The 18,027-nt window shown below is 45.4% G+C and overlaps 2 protein-coding genes across 6 annotated transcripts in view; one reads left to right on the top strand and one right to left on the bottom strand.

The window, feature by feature from the left end:
* Nucleotides 1-5,536, bottom strand: part of LOC137426812 (transcription initiation factor TFIID subunit 1) — a 150,174-nt gene extending 144,638 nt beyond the window's left edge. Inside the window, exon 1 of one of the 4 annotated variants that reach the window (XM_068115752.2) lies at nt 5,478-5,536. The gene's annotated coding sequence lies outside the window, so the exon portion shown is untranslated. The remainder of the gene's footprint in view (nt 1-5,477) is intronic. The other 3 variants (XM_068115736.2, XM_078775141.1, XM_078775143.1) reach the window with 3 other exon arrangements.
* A 505-nt stretch (nt 5,537-6,041) lies between these two features.
* The window catches only part of SUGT1 (SGT1 assembly cochaperone of MIS12 kinetochore complex), a 33,097-nt gene continuing 21,111 nt past the window's right edge, over nt 6,042-18,027 (top strand). The window contains exons 1-3 of one of the 2 annotated variants that reach the window (XM_068115724.2): nt 6,042-6,201; nt 6,384-6,413; nt 9,434-9,469. In XM_068115724.2, coding sequence (XP_067971825.1) covers nt 6,188-6,201; nt 6,384-6,413; nt 9,434-9,469 — 80 coding nt within the window. In that variant the 5' untranslated portion in view covers nt 6,042-6,187. Of the gene's footprint in view, nt 6,202-6,383; nt 6,421-9,431; nt 9,470-18,027 lie in introns of both variants that reach the window. The other variant, XM_068115718.2, reaches the window with a different exon arrangement.

Raw genomic sequence — 18,027 nt, 5'->3', positions numbered from 1 at the left:
TGAGTCTGAGAGTGAACGGGCCCGAGTCCAAGGGATAAGTAAGACTGTTATTAAGGCTGCCCTGTGTATCTGCTTCTTCCTCTTCACTGTACATTGCTTTTTCTTCTTCTTCCTCTTCTTTGTACAAAGTGTGTAATAAACCAATCTGTTCTTCCTGTTTTCCTCTTAATTCGACCGTCTTAGTGATTTCTCAATTGGGTAAACGTGGCACGATTAGGAACCGCTCCAATCGGGTTAGTTCCCGTTAACGGCCCGAATCGCGGCTCGCTATCGCTCGGCGTGTCCACTGAAACCGTGGTTCGGGTGGGGTTATTTCCATGCTTCACGGCCGGTGTTAGTACTTAGGTCATAAGACTAATTCGGCTTACAACCCTATTTAACACCGACCGGAAGGAACGTGATAGCCCCGGATCGCGTCGGCTAGTAAAAAGACAAGGGGATTAATCCCCCCTTGATAAGGGGGAGGCCAACATTTGAGATCCGCAACAATATGTTAAACAGATGTTTGGCACGACAGAACTTTAATATACAATAAAACAAACACAACAGCATGCAAGAACGTTCAAGGACCGTCGACCATTTCTTCTTCTTCTGCCATTGCACTGCACTTGGCTGCCAACCCCGATTGTGCAGACCAGTACAATGCAGATATGTTCAAGATATTGAGGCGAGGTCGCAGTACGTTACATCTACGTATGTTAGAAGCAACCTCATCCATTACACGGACCCTACATTGTGTCGTCAAAAGGAATTTGCACATTCTCTCTCAACACGGAAAGATTAAAGGTGTTTCCCCGACCGCTGTTCAGGGTAATGATGTAAATGGTGCGTCATCACTGACACCCCTCCGCTCCAACCAAATCGGAGCCAGGCACAGTGGTGACTGAGTCAACCAATGGGCGTTCAGAACACCAATGACATCATGACTGAAGAACCAATCAGTGTCGCGGTTAATAAGACATGCTTATAAATGCACTAGTTCTCATCTCTTCCGGTCTCTTTGCTGTGAATTGCCTTGAAGAGTACAGCACGAAAAGCCTCAGCGTTATTGTCATTACGTCGTGTTTGTTTTCTTGTATATTAATTTTCTATATTTACCTCAGCAAATCTGTTTTTTATTCCTGCCAGTGTCTCCATTCACCAATACATGACAGAACAATCAGACATCTTTTTTTTGATGACCACAATTATTCCCTCGTTCTTGTTCAGTGGGCCGGGGGAAGCTTGGCCAAAATCTTTCTTGACCAGGCTGGCCAAGCCTGACATTCGACTAAAGTTAGGGGACGAATTTGACCATGGTGCCGGTGATAGCTCGCCTACTCTTCACAAAGGATATCCTAGGATCTTTAACATCCACCAATGAATGCTGGCAGACAGAAGGTCCAATTTATTGTCCATCCGAGGGACCGCACACACACTGATGAATGACCATGGCAGTGAAACCATAGGATGACAGTTTATAGCTGGGCTGAGAAACTAACCCAGGCCAGACAGCTTAGAGGGGAGTGTGGATACCACGAGGCCATCTTGCCAGCCAGCAGAACAATCGATATATATATATATATATATATATATATATATATATATATCTATATATATATATATATATCTATATATATATATATATATATATATATATATATATATATATATATATATATATATGTATGTATGTATGTATGTATGTATGTATGTATGTATGTATGTATGTATATATATAGTAGAGAAGCAGAAAATGTGGATATGGCGAATGCTAAAACATGAACCAATAAATTTCATATTCCTGTGACACCTTCAGTCGAAAATCAGGCATTGACAGCCGGTTCCTGAATGACTTGGACAAAGAAAAGAAAAAAAAAACAAAAAAAAAACTTATTGAGGCTGAATGTTTCTACACGCAATCATTGGCAAAACTGCAAATGCCGAATCCATGAAATTCACAGGTGGAAACCCTCACATCATTTCCTTTAAACTCAATCTATATTTTCATTCCAAACAGCATAATGTCAATCATAAATAAATTAACCCTTTGAGTACGGATGAGGTCCAGTGCCACAACCTGCGAAAAAACTTTGTGTACAGATGACGTTACTACACATCATCGACTATACCCATAAATAGATCGTCAGTACGTGGTTGCATTCCCGTACCAAAATGCCAAATTAACTCCGTACCGGGGGTATTTTTGTCCAAAAAAAAATACCGTAATCAAAGGGTTAATACTCAGCATTAATATAACAAAACACAATGTTACAAACACTCATGAGGTAAATGACATTCTCTTATGATAACCAATACAGACGAACATGCTAGTGAGAAAGGGCGGATACGAAACACTTCGTTCGGATCGAAAATCAAAATCATAATTGTACTGAGAAATTTATGAAACCTCCCAGCCACCTTAGGATTATGGATAAAAGCAGCGTCGTTTGGAAGGAAACTCAAAATTACAATTGTATTGAGATATTATCAAACCAGAGAATGTCTGTGAGTGTGTCTACTTCTGGATCAGGAGCACCTTTGTATGGAACAAAACTCAAAATCATAAATTTATTTAGCAATTTATGAAATCTCCCACCTACATTACAACACCTGCTGGGACCCCAAAACGTTCCACAGAAGGTTTGGCGTGGCTAGCCCCAAAACTGAGGGACTACTTCAAACTTATTACTTACTTACTTGCAGAAAAAACTTCAGGGACAGATGGACACACCTGCTTTATAATATACAGGTAAAAAGCCCGTCAAAAATGACGAGTTTGAACAGTTTATTTGACTGTACAGCTTCGTAAGTGTGCCAAAGTCTGAAGCCTTGGCCTTGTGTAAGATGTGCTTATATCTTCTTTATTTATTCGACATCCTGCGGATGTGAATCAACTCGTTTTACTCTGCTCACGTTGAACATCACGTGCAGAGAATTTCACCTCCCTGCACCTTGTATTTATTGTTTTTTTTTTTAAAAAAAACGCTTCTGTACACTGCCCTTTACAAGGCACCAGCTACTTTCCAATTGATGGAATGTGATTGTGTGATTGTGAACAAGATATCTGGAAAAGTTCTGAACGGATTTGGATGAAAGTTGGTGGGATGATTGCCCTTGCGATAAGGAAGAATTCATTAGTTTTTGGTGAAGCTCAGGATATTATTCCGGATCCAGGAATTTTTTTGGGGGAATTTTTTAGGGGATTTTTTTTTTCTGTTTTACTGCATTAAAGCTTTTATTCTTATTCTTAAATGATGTTTTTCTCCTAAATTCTTAAATGATCTTAAATGATGTTATCCTTAAATAATTCCAAGATATATCAAAATTAATTCTCTGACAGTTCAGACCTACTTTCTTTTTCATTTATTGTTTTGGGGAGAGGGGATGTTAAACAAAACGTATTATTCCAACTTGACCCACGGCGGGAGTATGCGCTCTACTGAGTGGCGTTCTAGTTTTTATCTTGTTTTACTACTTCATGTTTGACGAGCAGAAGCCCGTGGTAATAATATTACAATATAAAAAAGAAAAAAAGAAGACTTTAATATAGTGTTGGTTTAAAGAGCTCAACTAGAACGCCACTCAGTAGAGCGCATACTCCCGCCGTGGGTCAAGTTGGAGCCCTATCTTCCAATGGTAAAAAATCCTTCAAAAAATTCCTGGATCCAGAATAATATCCTGAGCTTCACCAAAAACTAATCAATTCTTCCTTATCCCAAGGGCAATCATCCCACCAACTTTCATCCAAATCCGTTCAGAACTTTTCCAGATATCTTGTTCACAAACACACGAACACACATACGCACACACACGGACGGACACGATCGAATGCGTTACTCCCTAGCGGGAGTAATCAGAGCCCAGATGCCTGCTAGAGCAGCAGAGTAACGTTTGTCTGTAATTATGAGCACTATAAATCTGATGCCAAAGCATAGCTGCATTTTCCTCTTCGAAAGCATCATAATGAAGTGTACAGAGTTGTTCAATCGAATCCACAAATGCTATCATTATTGAACATTAGACAAAAAGTCATTGTCCTCAAATGTCACATCATAGCAAGTTCCATATTTTATCTTGATGTGCTTGGAGACTGTGCAACTCCCGAATTAAATTTACTGATTCCGAGCACATTGCGCAGCCCAATAACATCCTGCAAAAATGTCCACTCAGCCATGGATTGCAGCTGTTGTGATTACCTGCGACACCAAAGGTGGATGGAGCTTATGTTTACCTTCGCAAAAGCGGAAGGTTATGTTTTGATCGCTGTGTATTTATTTGTATGTCTGTGTGTGTGTGTGTGTGTATGTTATTCGCATAACTCAAAAAGTATTCAACCGAATTGCATGAAATTTGGTGGGATGATTGGTTATTATACGGGACACATTTGATTAGATTTTGGGAGCAATCGGGTCAAAGGTCAAGGTCACGAAAAGGTCAAAATCGTATTTTTACCATAGCGCGGTCAATTTTTATCCAATTGGCATGCAACTAATGCCAAAATGTTCAGAATTCAATGCCCGATCTTGTGATATACGACATGACCCAGTGAAGACATTACCCTTGTTAGCGGTTGGGGGTCAAAGGTCAGGGGGGTCACGACCTTGCAAAATGTGCGTTTTTTGTCATAACTCGGTCAATTCTTATCCGATTTGCATGAAATCAGCACCAAACTGTTCACTGTTCTGTTCCCTACACTCCCATGCCAAGTACAGAACAGTAGCTGCGGCGAAGGTATGCGCTCTACCGAGTGCCCGTTCTAGTTTCACCTGTGTCTGTTTGTGAACAGGATATCCCAAAAAGTTGTGGATGGATTTGGTCGAAATTTGGTGGATAGGTTGGGGGTGTGACCAGGACGAATTGATTCAATTTTGGTGAAGATTCGAAACGGTCTGCGTTGGAGTGAAAAAGATCAAGGTCATGGAATTCGCTCTTCTGCTCTACAGGTGAGTTCTGTACACCTCGAATTTGCTTCTGTACACCAGGGATACGTTTTTACAGACGTACGCCCAACCACATTCCCCACGTGACTTCACCATAACACTTCACTTCACCACTTCACCACTTCACCACCACACTCCCCACGTGACCACGTGACTTCATCACCACAATTGCATCCTCATATTCGTACAGCTTCGGCAGAGAACTAACTCCTTGTGGGTCATTTGTTTTTGCACATCAACGCTCGAGTGATGCTTTCGCACACCGATGTCACACTCTCATGGAAAGGCGAATAGGTTTGCATTAACGAAACGAGACATTCACGCGCCTTTCATTTAAAGAGGAAACAATCGTCATGCAAAGCGTGTTGAATTTTTGGGGTTGCAATGAAACATTTGACATTAAATCATTCTCCCGCTTCAGAATTAAAAAAAAATACAATTGTTTCCAAACAACCAGGAGTGTTTCAATTAAAAGCGAGAAAATTTTAAAAATACAATTGTTTCCAAACAACCAGGAGTGTTTCAATTAAAAACTAGAAAAAGCGAAAGAATCACCTCGCATCAGCTTCGAATGAAATTTGCCCTGTTTACTTCCGGTATATATTTTGCTCCTCGGCGTCTCTCAACGTCAGGCGTTCAAAATCGTGGCGCATTGATATTATTTGCAAAGTAAACGTTTTTTAGAAATCAGTTTAAAAATAAGCATGGATTCAATCTACCTCATGTATTAATATCTGTATGAACCGTTTTCCATCACATATGACTTCCCCTGTGGAAATAGCACTGTCCTTTATTTATTTTCCAATATATAGCACCAAATACTAATGCGTTTCAGTTCAACACTAATTCTTTAAATTTATTTTAGGATATCACCATGAAGCCAAATAATATAAATAAGCGGCAATGAAATAATTACCTTTTCGAGGATACAAACGGTAACATGTCCAATTTTTCATACGGTTTTTACTCGCGCGGAGTAGTGTGCACCTGTGACGATTTTATTTTGCTTGCATACAAATTATTTACTTACCAGAGATATAACAAATAGTTTACATAAATAATAATGTATTATCGAATGCAAAAGGAGTGAGATAATAGGATTTTGAGGGGGTTTTTTTTACATATATATATATATATATTTTTTTTCATTAAAGGTTAGCGATAATTAAATTCGTGAATGTGTGCCCCTGGTGCCATCAAACAACAACAACAACAGCAACAACCACTCTTGGCCTATCCTGTGTTGGGCGGTTTCAGCTCGCAATATGGCAGCGCCCAGGTGAGTTGTTTCAACTACTGCATATTTTTGCTGCGTACACTGATGTGTGTCTTGTTAACTGCTTTACAGCGATAGTTTACCACAACATTTAAATATTGTTATTTTTTGTATGATAATATGTATTTTTTTTGTTTTTGTTTTTACCTCCCTTGGAACGGTCGTCCCATCATCCTCCCCTCCAGCGAGACTTCAGCCACAGAAGTATTGAAGGAAAGTGAGGTGACGTGAGGGATTACACGGGCACCTGAATTACCCGGGAAGTGTTTACCTGATTAGTTAGTAATTACCTGATCACACGGGTAGCCTGAATAAAATCTTTTTAATCGTTATATAAACTGAAAGTAAAGATAACCTTTAGTAGATCGTTCAAGTCTACCTCTGGTGTATGCTCGCTCTCCATAATCATCAAACGTTGTACCCAACCCAGTGTTGTGTAATATATCTTGTGCTGCCGCCATTTTCTCACACAAACAACCGGGACCGGGTTCTTTTGAGAATCATGGAGGATTAAATTATAAATTGAAATTATAAAATAAAAAATAAATTTACTTCGTATTTTAATTTATGATTGCCACGGGCTCCACTGCCACTGGATCACAGGCTGGTGATAACAGCTTGACACCGGCTTGTGAGAAAGTTTTTCTTCGTCATTCACTCCACAGCACCCCGGCAAATGAGTGCGGCCCGTCACCGCCTAACACCCCTGGCAAAAGGGCCAAAGAGTACGGCCCGTCACTGTAGCACACTTCCCTCCCCACCCTTCCTGCCCCCCCCTCCGCCCCCCATCCCCAGCAGAAGGCAGACCGTCACCACGTAGCACCCCCGGCAAAAGGGCAAAAGAGTGCGGTCCGTCACCTCTTAGCACCTTTCGGCAAAAGAGTGCGGTCCGTCACCGCGCAGCACCCTCCGGCAAAAGAGTGCGGTCCGTCACCGCGTAGCACCCTCCGGCAAAAGAGTGCGGTCCGTCACCGCGTAGCACCCTCCGGCAAAAGAGTGCGGTCCGTCACCACGTAGCACACTCCGGCAAAAAGAGTGCTGTCCGTCACCGCGTAGCACCCTCCGGCAAGAAGAGTGCGGTCCGTCACCGCGTAGCACCCTCCGGCCAAAGGGTGCGGTCCGTCACCGCGTAGCACCCTCCGGCCAAAGAGTGCGGTCCGTCCCCGCGTAGCACCCTCCGGCCAAAGAGTGCGGTCCATCACCGCGTAGCACCCTCCGGCCAAAGAGTGCGGTCCGTCACCGCGTAGCACCCTCCGGCCAAAGAGTGCGGCCCGTCACCGCGTAGCACCCTCCGGCCAAAGAGTGCGGCCCGTCACCGCGTAGCACCCTCCAGCCAAAGAGTGCGGCCCGTCACCGCGTAGCACCCTCCGGCCAAAGAGTGCGGCCCGTCACCGCGTAGCACCCTCCGGCCAAAGAGTGCGGCCCGTCACCGCGTAGCACCCTCCGGCCAAAGAGTGCGGCCCGTCACCGCGTAGCACCCTCCGGCCAAAGAGTGCGGCCCGTCACCGCGTAGCACCCTCCGGCCAAAGAGTGCGGCCCGTCACCGCGTAGCACCCTCCGGCCAAAGAGTGCGGCCCGTCACCGCGTAGCACCCTCCGGCCAAAGAGTGCGGCCCGTCGCCGCGTAGCACCCTCCGGCCAAAGAGTGCGGCCCGTCACCGCGTAGCACCCTCCGGCCAAAGAGTGCGGCCCGTCACCGCGTAGCACCCTCCGGCCAAAGAGTGCGGCCCGTCACCGCGTAGCACTCTCCGGCCAAAGAGTGCGGCCCGTCCCCGCGTAGCACTCTCCGGCTAAAGAGTGCGGCCCGTCCCCGCGTAGCACTTGCCGGCCAAAGAGTGCGGTCCGTCACCGCGTAGCACCCGCCGGCCAAAGAGTGCGGTCCGTCACCGCGTAGCACCCGCCGGCCAAAGAGTGCGGTCCGTCACCGCGTAGCACCCGCCGGCCAAAGAGTGCGGTCCGTCACCGCGTAGCACCCTCCGGCCAAAGAGTGCGGTCCGTCACCGCGTAGCACCCTCCGGCCAAAGAGTGCGGTCCGTCACCGCGTAGCACCCTCCGGCCAAAGAGTGCGGTCCGTCACCGCGTAGCACCCTCCGGCCAAAGAGTGCGGTCCGTCACCGCGAAGCACCCTCTGGCAAAAGAGTGCAGCCCGTCCCCGCGTAGCACCCTCCGGCCAAAGAGTGCGGCCCGTCACCCCATCGCACTCTCCGTCAAAAGAGTGAGGCCCGTCACCGCGTAGCACCCTCCGGCAAAAGAGTGCGGCCTATCACCGCGTTGCACCCTCCGGCAAAAGAGTGCGGCCCGTCACCTCTTAGCACCCTCCGGCAAAAGGGTGCGGCCTGTCACCTCTTCGCACCCTCCGGCAAAAGAGTGCGGCCCGTCACCTTCGCACCCTCCGGCAAAAGAGTGCGGCCCGTCACCTTCGCACCCTCCGGCAAAAGAGTGCGGCCCATCACCTCTTAGCATCCTCCGGCAAAAGAGTGCGGCCCGTCACCTCTTAGCACCCTCCAGCAAAAGAATGCGGCCCGTACCGGATAGCAACCACTCCTTCCCCCAGCTGGCTCTAAAAGAGCACATCCCTATTTGTTTGGACTATTAATTCTCAGACTAAGTAGGATGGTTACTGCTTGTGTGTGGTTGCGTCCTGTTGGAGAAAAACAAACAAACATTATGTTTAAATATATATTTGGTTGTATAGATGTATGGTACACTGCAAGTAAAAGTACAGGGTCCGTCCCCAGTGACTGGAAAAGCTAGCCATGGTGTTGATGAGATTAACCACAGATGTGACAGTCAGGCAGTTGTCCTGGGAAATTCAATCCATCCTATATCGCTCAACTTCACCAAAGGTGGCGCTATTCAAACGAACTGCACCAGCGAAGAAGTATACCCCATCATTTTTCCCAGGGCTTTCCCTTTGGCCGAAGGAGCCTCCAACCCTACGTATACCTGGCCGGTACAACCTTTTACCTCTGTGAAAATTTGGTCCAAATGCGTCCCGAGGTGTTGCATTGTGTATGTAACATACAGACAGGTCTACATTTATAGTTTTAAATTACTCGTTGGCACTTTTGGCCTCCATTTTTCAGTTTTCCTGTCAGCACAATCTTTATGGATTATGGGTATAATGAATACCTGATTTGAATGATTGTTTCTGCCTGCACTGCTATAGTCTGTTTAAACATGGTAATGGGATTTGAAACTTTCTAATCCAATATTGTTTTGTTCTTTCTCCAGGAGGGAAGATGTGTTTCGACAGCAGCCCCAAATATGAAGTTGGTAACCTGGAACAGCTGAATATATTCTGAGTACCTGTATATATATATGTGGCAGGAGGAATGGAGGAGCTGAATTAGTATAATTATTATTATTTTGACTTGTAATGAATCGTCGCACGAGATCAAATGTGAAATGTATATACAGACTTGGCATTTAATATGGAATATCTTTTTTGTGGGGGTGAACTTACTTTTCAAGATGACTTAGAACCAAAAGTTCATTGGAATTATGTTGAAATTATTCTAGCTTTTGTTAATGTGACCTTTAAAAGAAACAAAAATCACATTTGACATTTTGAAGTAAATAAATTGATCCTTGAAAGTGATGTAAACTGATATGGAACTCAATTCACGGACAGTACTGTGTTAAACTTCTGTACGTTTTCCAGAAGTATCTCTTTATTTTGCACATTAGCCAAAAAAAATTTCAACCAAAGTTAAATTATGACTGGGATTACGGACAGTAAAATTACACTTCAGTACTTCGTGTAACCCCCACGAGTATTCAGGAGAGCACGTACACGTCGAGGCATGCTGTTCACGAGATTTGCCAAGGTTTGGACAGGAATCGCTTGCCATGCAGTGAAAATAGCCTGCTGCAATTCACGCACAGAGGTCGGCTGCTGGTACAAGTTGTCGATTTGACGCGTTAATTCTGCCCACAAGTTCTCTATCGGATTCATATCCGGGGACATGGCAGGCCACTCCATATGCTCGACACCATGGTCAGCAAGAAAATGTTGGATCATGCGAGCACGATGAGGTCGTGCATTGTCATCTTGGAAGACAAAGTTTCCTCGAAAGGCTGCACGAGCAAATGGAAGCAATGTTTCTTCCAGAATGGCCCTGTACTTGAACTGGTTCAGGTTTCCATTCAGAACAACCAGGTCAGTTTTGCCCCCTGCATGAAAAGCAGCCCAAACGGTCACCCCACCACCTCCAGCTTGGACTCTTGGCACAATACAATCTTCGTTGTAGGCTTCATGCACTTGTCTGCGCACTCGGTTGCGGCCATCTTGACGATAGACTAGAAATCTAGACTCGTCTCTGAAGGTCACGTGATTCCAGTGTCCTGGCTGCCATTGACGGTGCTCTCTGGCCCACTGCAATCGACGCTGGTGGTGTTGTCTGGTCAGGCGTGGCTTTCTCAGGGGACGCCGGGCACGATAGCCTGCTCGTTGACTAGCCTTCTGGATACAGGCACAATTGTCAGTTGCTGCCACTCAGCCCGAAGCCGATTAGCTGACTTGGTACAACCATTGCAGACTAACCGGTGCAGCTGGCGATCATCTCTCCTTGTGGTTCTGCGGGGACGTCCTGGTCTCGGTATTGGAGTAGGGACACCCCTCTGAGCATTTCGTTTCAGGATCTTTGACACCTGACCTTGAGTGATGCCATACTGCCGAGCAATAGCACGCTGTTTCATGCCAGAATTTCGTAAAGCCACCACTCCATGACAAACGGCATTGTCGAGTTGACGGACCATCTCCAGAAGAAGCGGCAATAACTTTTGTAGACGTGCAGCAGTTGTTTTCCAATAATACAGAACGCAACGACCCTTATATACACGATTGTGAAGCCAATCGTCAAATGTACCTGTCCTTACATTTTTCACGCCACCTGTGATATTATCCTGTTATTGACTTCTTGCTGCGAAAGACAATCAGTGACATGGTTCTTTTAACAAAGAAATCACCGAAGCGTAAATGAAACTCACCAGATTGATATACTGAGTTCAGAAAGTAAACCCAAGTCAAGAAAATAAAATATTCCATATTAAATGCCAAGTCTGTATTACAAACAGCATTGTCTATCTCATCCCGGTGTGTACCCCGGTTTAGAATAGGTACACTGTATTCCTGCGTGTTGTAAGAGGCGATTAAAGGGTTGGCTTCAGGAAGGGCATCCGGCCATAAAACATTGCCTCAAAAAGAGAACCATGACGATTACAATTACATATGGGCAGGGTACAGCCTGAAGAAGACTGTGGGGGTCCTCGCCCCCTCTCGTCAAAAATCAAGGTGGGGAACCTGGTGGAAGCAAGGGTGGAAATCACTCCATTTATGACGACGAAACATCTGATGCCCCACGTGGAGATCGGTTTCTGAGGTTTGGGACACGGAATGTCGGGACAATGACGGGGAGATCAGGAGAAGTGGTGGAAGTATTGGTCAGAAGAAGAGTGGACATATGTTGTGTGCAGGAGACGAGATGGAAGGGAAGTGATGTGAGAATGGTGAAGGGTAGGCAGGGACAGAAATACAAGTTTGTGTGGCAAGGGTGCCCGGAAGGCGTGCATGGTGTTGGTGTGCTGTTTTCTGAGGAGTTTGTAGACAGTGTGGTGAGTGTGACCAGAGTTAGTGAAAGGTTGATGATGGTGAAAATGATGATTGGAAAGCTCTTGGTGAACATCATCTCGGGATATGCTCCGCAGGTTGGTCGGAGCGATGAAGAGAAGGACACGTTCTGGTGTGCAATAGAGAAGCTGATGGAAAACGTGAAAGATGAGGAAGTTGTTGTGGTAGGAGGAGACCTAAATGGACATGTGGGTAGACTGTTTTGAGGGAGTTCATGGGAGTTATGGATATGGTGTGAGAAATGGAGAAGGTGAAAGGATTTTGGAGTTTGCTGATGGAGCTGATTTGTTGATTTGTAATACTCAGTTCCAGAAAGCGGATAATAAGCTTGTTACATACACGTCAGGTGGGTCGACGACAACCATTGACTACCTGATGGTGCGAAGGCGAGATAGGGGGCACCTCTGGGACACAAAGGTGATCCCGGGGAGGAGGCTGTTTCACAGCACCACTTGGTTGTCTGCGACATGAGGGTGAAAGGTGCGAGGAGAGCTCGGCCGGTGAAGTACCAACCGAGAATGAAGGAGTGGAGGTTGAAAGAGGTGACAGTGAGGCAGGCATTAAAAGAGAGGATGAGTATGGCAGAGGATGATGTGGTTGAGCTTGAAAGTGGTTGGATGTCAATGAAAGGTAGTCTGTTGGGAGCTGTTGGTGAGGTATGTGGATGGACAAAAGGACCACCGAGGGACTCGGAAACATGGTGGTGGGATGATGCAGTTGGAAAGAGGATTGACGAGAAGAAGAAGAAGAAGAAGAAGAAGAAGAAGTTCAATGAGTGGCAGAAGGCGAACGGCTTGGGAGCAGAAGAGGCAGAGCCTGAAAGTTATGAGGCAGCAAAGAGGGCTGCAAAGAAAGAGGTAGCAAAGGCGCAGGAGGCATTTTGGAAAATGTTCGGAGAACCCTTGGATTCGGAAGAGGGTCAGAGAGAGGTATTCAGGATTGCAAAGCAGATAGCAAAAGAGAGGTGTGATGTGATGGGGGTGAGTTTGTTGAAGGATGAAGTGGGACAAATCGTTGTGGACCCAGATGGAATTAAAGGAAGATGGAAGAGATTGCTGCGCGGTGACGGACCAACAAGTGGAAATGCTATTGAATGCAGAGAATGAATGGGATGGCAACATAGAGAGTAACCCAGTTTTAGGACCGGCAGATAAGATAACTGAGAAGGCAGTTGAGGAAGTGATAAAAGCGATGAAGAGTAGAAAAGCGGGAGGGTCGACGGGAGTTGTGGGAGATATGTTGAAGGCAGCGGGAAGTTGTGGTGTGAAGACAATGACAGAGATCGGTAATCTGGTGGTGAAAGAAGGCCGCATTCCAGTGGATTGGGAACTGAGTACCCTCGTCCCTCTATTCAAGGGGAAAGGTGACCCTCTGGACTGTGGCTCGTATAGAGCGAAACAGTTATTAGAGCATGGAATGAAGGTATTGGAAATGGTGTTGGAGAAGAGGATAAGGAAGAAAGTGAAGATCGACGAAATGCAGTTTGGATTTATGCCAAGAAGAAGAACGAATGACATGCTTTTTATTGTAAGGCAGTTGCAGGAGAAGTACATGGAGAAGAGGAAGAAGTTGTTTCTTGCGTTTATTGATCTGGAAAAAGCATTCGATCGGGTTCCACGCGAAGTCGTGACATTGGCATTGAGGAAGTTGGGAGTAGAGGAATGGTTGATCAGAGTTGTGATGACAATGTACGAGAGCGCGTGCACAGCTGTAAGGACTAAGGACGAAGGACGGGGACAGTGGTGAGTTTGAGGTGAAGGTGGGAGTGCATAAGGGGTCGGTACTAAGTCCACTACTATTTGTAGCTGTGATGGATGTGCTGGCTCAGAACGTAAAGGAGGGTTTACCATGGGAGTTGTATGCAGATGATCTGGTGTTGGGGAGAGTATGGATGGACTGAAGGAGAAGATGAACAAGTGGAAGGAATGTATGGAGACAAAAGGTCTGAAGGTGAATATCGGAAAGACAAAGGTGATGGCAAGTGGAAAAGCATGTGGTGAGGTGGAAAGAACTGGGAAGTGTCCATGTGCTGTGTGCAGGAAGGGTGTCGGAGTGAACTCTATTCAATGTGCAATATGCGCTGAGTGGGTTCATCAAAAATGTAGTGGACTGAGAGGGTCATTAACCAGTGTGGCAGCTACATTCAAGTGTAAGGTGTGCACAGAGGGAGCTGCAGATGGAGGAAATGTTGACTTAGATCTTGGAGACAGTGTGAAGCTGGAAGGTGTGAAAACATTTTGCTACCTAGGAGACATGCTGAATGGAGAAGGTGGATCAGACTCGGAAACGGTTGCTCGAGTGAGATGTGCATGGAAGAAGTTTCGGGAACTGAGTGGCGTGCTGACGAGGAGGGGAGTGTCGTTGAAGCTGAAGGGAAAGGTGTATGCTGCATGTGTGAGAAGTGTTATGATTTATGGGAGCGAGACATGGGTAATGAACGTAGAGCAGGCACGAAGGCTGGAAACGGTGGAAATGTGAATGGTTCGGTGGATGTGTGGAGTATCGTTGAGAGAGAGGAAGACAAATGATGAATTGCTAAAGATGATGGGAATAGAGCCTGTAATGGATGCTGTGAAGAGAAACAGGTTGAGTTGGTTTGGCCATGTGTTGAGGAAGGATGAAAGTGACTGGTTGAGAAAAAAAAAAAAACAACCTTTGGAGGCCATTTTTCCCCGCAAGGCGGGGGTTGGCCTTTTTCGGGCACCGTGGTTGTTGTTGTTGTTTGTTGTTGTTGGTCCCCTTTTTTGAAGCAATGTTTTACGGCCGGATGCCCTTCCTGCCGCCAACCCTGTTTGTCGCCTTTTACGACAAACAGGGAATTACCAGTGAACTGGTACTCAATTAGCCGACCTCGGAAGGATGACAGGCTGAGTCGACCCCCCTGGTGTTAATTCAGCGATCGACCGGGATTCAAACCCAGGATCCTAGGATCCTAAGCTGGCACCCTAGCCGCTAAGCCAACACCAGGCCAACACCAGGCTGGTTGAGAAGAGTGATTGAAATGAATGTGGTAGGAAGTAGAGGATGGGGAAGATCGAGAAAGACTTGGCTGAAGGTGGTGGAAGAAGAAATGCGAGCAAGGGGGTTAACAAGGGGGTTAACAAGGGGAGATGCAGAAAATGGGATAAAATGGAGAAGATTGTCATGGGGCCCGCAAGGCTAATCCCCGCTCTCGCAGGGAAAATGGCCTTTAAATGCCTGTTGTTGTTTGTTGTGTTGTATTGTTTATCTCAGCTTTGCACTTCATTAATACTGTACATCAGAGATGAGAAGGGTGTGTGCTGTACGGTTTTTTTTTTTTTTGGTATGCAGAGTCCAGGCTCATGTAAGAGGTAACACATTACACATGAAAACATGCACGGACCCATAAAACGTACAATAAATAAAGGGAGCGGGAGACAAGAGGAGGAGAGAGAGGAAAGCATACAAGCACAACAACAGTAGAGAACAGGAACATTGGTAGATCTGTGGAAGGGAGAGTCCTGGTGGGGAGGAGGGGGAGGGAAAGGGTACAATGGTACATGGTATAAAGCAAAGGAACACTACTAGGAATTTCAGGAAAGAAGTTGGAGATTGAAAGAGGTGGATTTGGGGTGTTTTAACAGGCGTAGAAAAGATCAAGGTTTTGGATGGGGGAGGATAAGAGATGGTGGGGAACAGCTGTTTTAAAGATCTGGAGGGAGGAGTGGGATTGAACAGGGTGTGGGTGTTTTGTTCCAGAGGCTGGAGAAAAGAGGAATGAAAGAGTGAAGGTGAGCAGAGAGTCTTGATTTTGGCAGTTTTACCAGAAGAGGGTTTCCGGCAGATCTTGTACGTCCTGAAGGAATATTTGGGGGACAGAGCAGGGGGAGCTAGGCCGGCGACGAGTCCGTAGAAGCCAGAATGACCACCAACCTGCCTGCAGTGAGAGAGAGAAAGGCCCTCAGAATCGGCTTCTTTGTGGGAGATACCAATGATTCTGAAAGCTTTGGTTTCAACAGCCTGAAGGCGAACTTGGTGTGAGGCTGTAGCACCAGCCCAGACGGGAGAGCAGTATTCCATTGAGCTGCGGATGAAAGCTTTGTATGTTGTGAGGAGCTGAGAAGTGCGCAGAAAGGACTTTGCATGACGGAGGAAGCCCAGGTGGCGACTGGCTTTGGATGCCAGTTTGGAAATGTGGTTTTCCCAGGAAAGATCATGGCAGATAGTGAGACCCAAAAGCTTGATTGACAGAACTTCTTCAAGAGGATTGTTGACAAAGTAGATGGGAGGGTTTTCCAGAAGGTCTCTACGGAGAGACAAAGTGAGAGTGTGAGATTTGTCAGGATTAAAAGACATGTTCCACTTGTTTGACCAGTTTGTGATTTTGCCCAGGTCTGCAGAGGCTGCTGCCTGCCGATCTAAGGGTTGAGATGTAGAGCGGCAGAGAATGGAGTCATCAGCAAAGAGATAGAGGATTTTCCAGAATCGGAGAGATCATTAATGAAGACCAGAAAAAGCACAGGGCCCAGAACACTGCCTTGGGGAACTCCAGCCTGAACAGGAAGGGGAGATGAGAGAATTCCATTCAGGGCTACACGTTGACTGCGACCAGAGAGGACGTCCGCAAGCCATGCGTGGAGGTTTCCACGGATACCATAGGAGGAGAGTTTGGTAAGCAGGGCGGGATGCGAGACCATATCGAATTCGTGAGATTTGTCAAGGGAGACAGCTCTGATTTCCTGTTTGGCATTGAGGGCCTCCATCCATTGTTGAGACAGCAGAAGCAGCATGTCCTGATTAGAATGACCTTTTTGTTTAATACAAAAAGAATTTCTGTACTGTAATCTCAGTGCTCCATAAACTGTCAGAAAGGGAAAGGAGATGTCGATGTACTTTTACGGTTTGCCAATTACAGTGGCATTATCCAACAATGGACAATCGTCGTCCATGGGAGTTTTATCTGAGATCCAAATGCTTCCTGAAATACAATTTGAACTGTAGATTTTTCACGTGGACACAACCTGTCATGCAGCGGTGAATGGTGTTTGGGGGAAACACACATGCCGAGGTTTCACCTTGAGGCCTGGCCAAGCTTCGAGCTGAATTTATTTGAGTGCTCAGCCGAGCAGTGTGGTGAGCGACCCCTTTTCTGTGCGCAAAAAATCAAATCTTTCTGGTTATCAGGATTACCGTTTACTCCAATTCACTGTAAATCCCCATGTATAAGGCACACCCATATGTGTAATGCACATGGCTTTTTATAATCCCACTGCCCCCAAAAGCAGACTTTTACATAACTAATATACTGTACACCATACATCAACTTTAGTTCAGATGTCTAATATCTCAGGAAATCTCGGCAAAAAAGAAAAGAATAAAATTGTTTGCAATAATTTATATTGTTTGTAATAGTAATTGAACCGTTAATTAATGCTAAATTTCTGTATTTTTTTTACTTTGTTGAAACAGAGGTATGTAAGAAACCTTTCACAGCCATGTGTGTCCGTCCTTTAACTCTATAGCCGACGCTGCACCGGTAATGAAACGGTGTCGGGAGAGAGAAGAGGAAGACCTAAATATGTTTAGTGTTTATTTCTTCTTCTCTCATACCTTATTTTTTGAAATTGGGTAACCCTTGATAAGGGCTGTTGGGGGTTGTTTGTGACCACCAGAGGGTAATAAAGATTGATTAATTAATTTATTTGTGTTGGCCATTCGTCATGATGGGTCATTTCGTTTTGTTTCTCTTGTCTAATATCTTTATAAATACATTGTGTGTGTGTGTGTGTGTGTGTATATATATATATATATATATATATATATATATATATATATATATATATATATATATATATATATATCAAGTGGGGCCGACTCGGCCAAGGGCCCCAATAACTTGGGGCCGACTCAGAAGAAGACCTTTGTTGGTCAAAAGCTTGTCGAATTAAAGATCGAAGTCCTGAAGCTCCGTCCGCGTCTTATTCAATCTCCCGATTATATATTCAATGCAAATGAGACGCCCTGCTCGTACTGTGGAGTTTCTACTATTTCTCAGTTATGTATATATATATGTATGTATATATGTATTTTTATATATTTTTAAGAGATACGTGTGCGCTTTGTTTTTAAATCTTGCCACGCTTGATCAATTCTGCACATTGGGCTTGCCCTTAGGAGAATATATTGTTACAATTAACCTCTCGATAAGCAGCGGTGATAAAAATTTACCCTGAAGCA

The sequence above is a fragment of the Myxine glutinosa genome, chromosome 1 (assembly GCF_964187855.1).
Source record: "Myxine glutinosa chromosome 1, kmMyxGlut1.1, whole genome shotgun sequence".
Lineage (NCBI taxonomy): Eukaryota > Metazoa > Chordata > Myxini > Myxiniformes > Myxinidae > Myxine > Myxine glutinosa.
The sequence above is the reverse complement of the archived record's forward strand: the minus strand, read 5'-3'. Positions and strand labels throughout refer to the sequence as shown.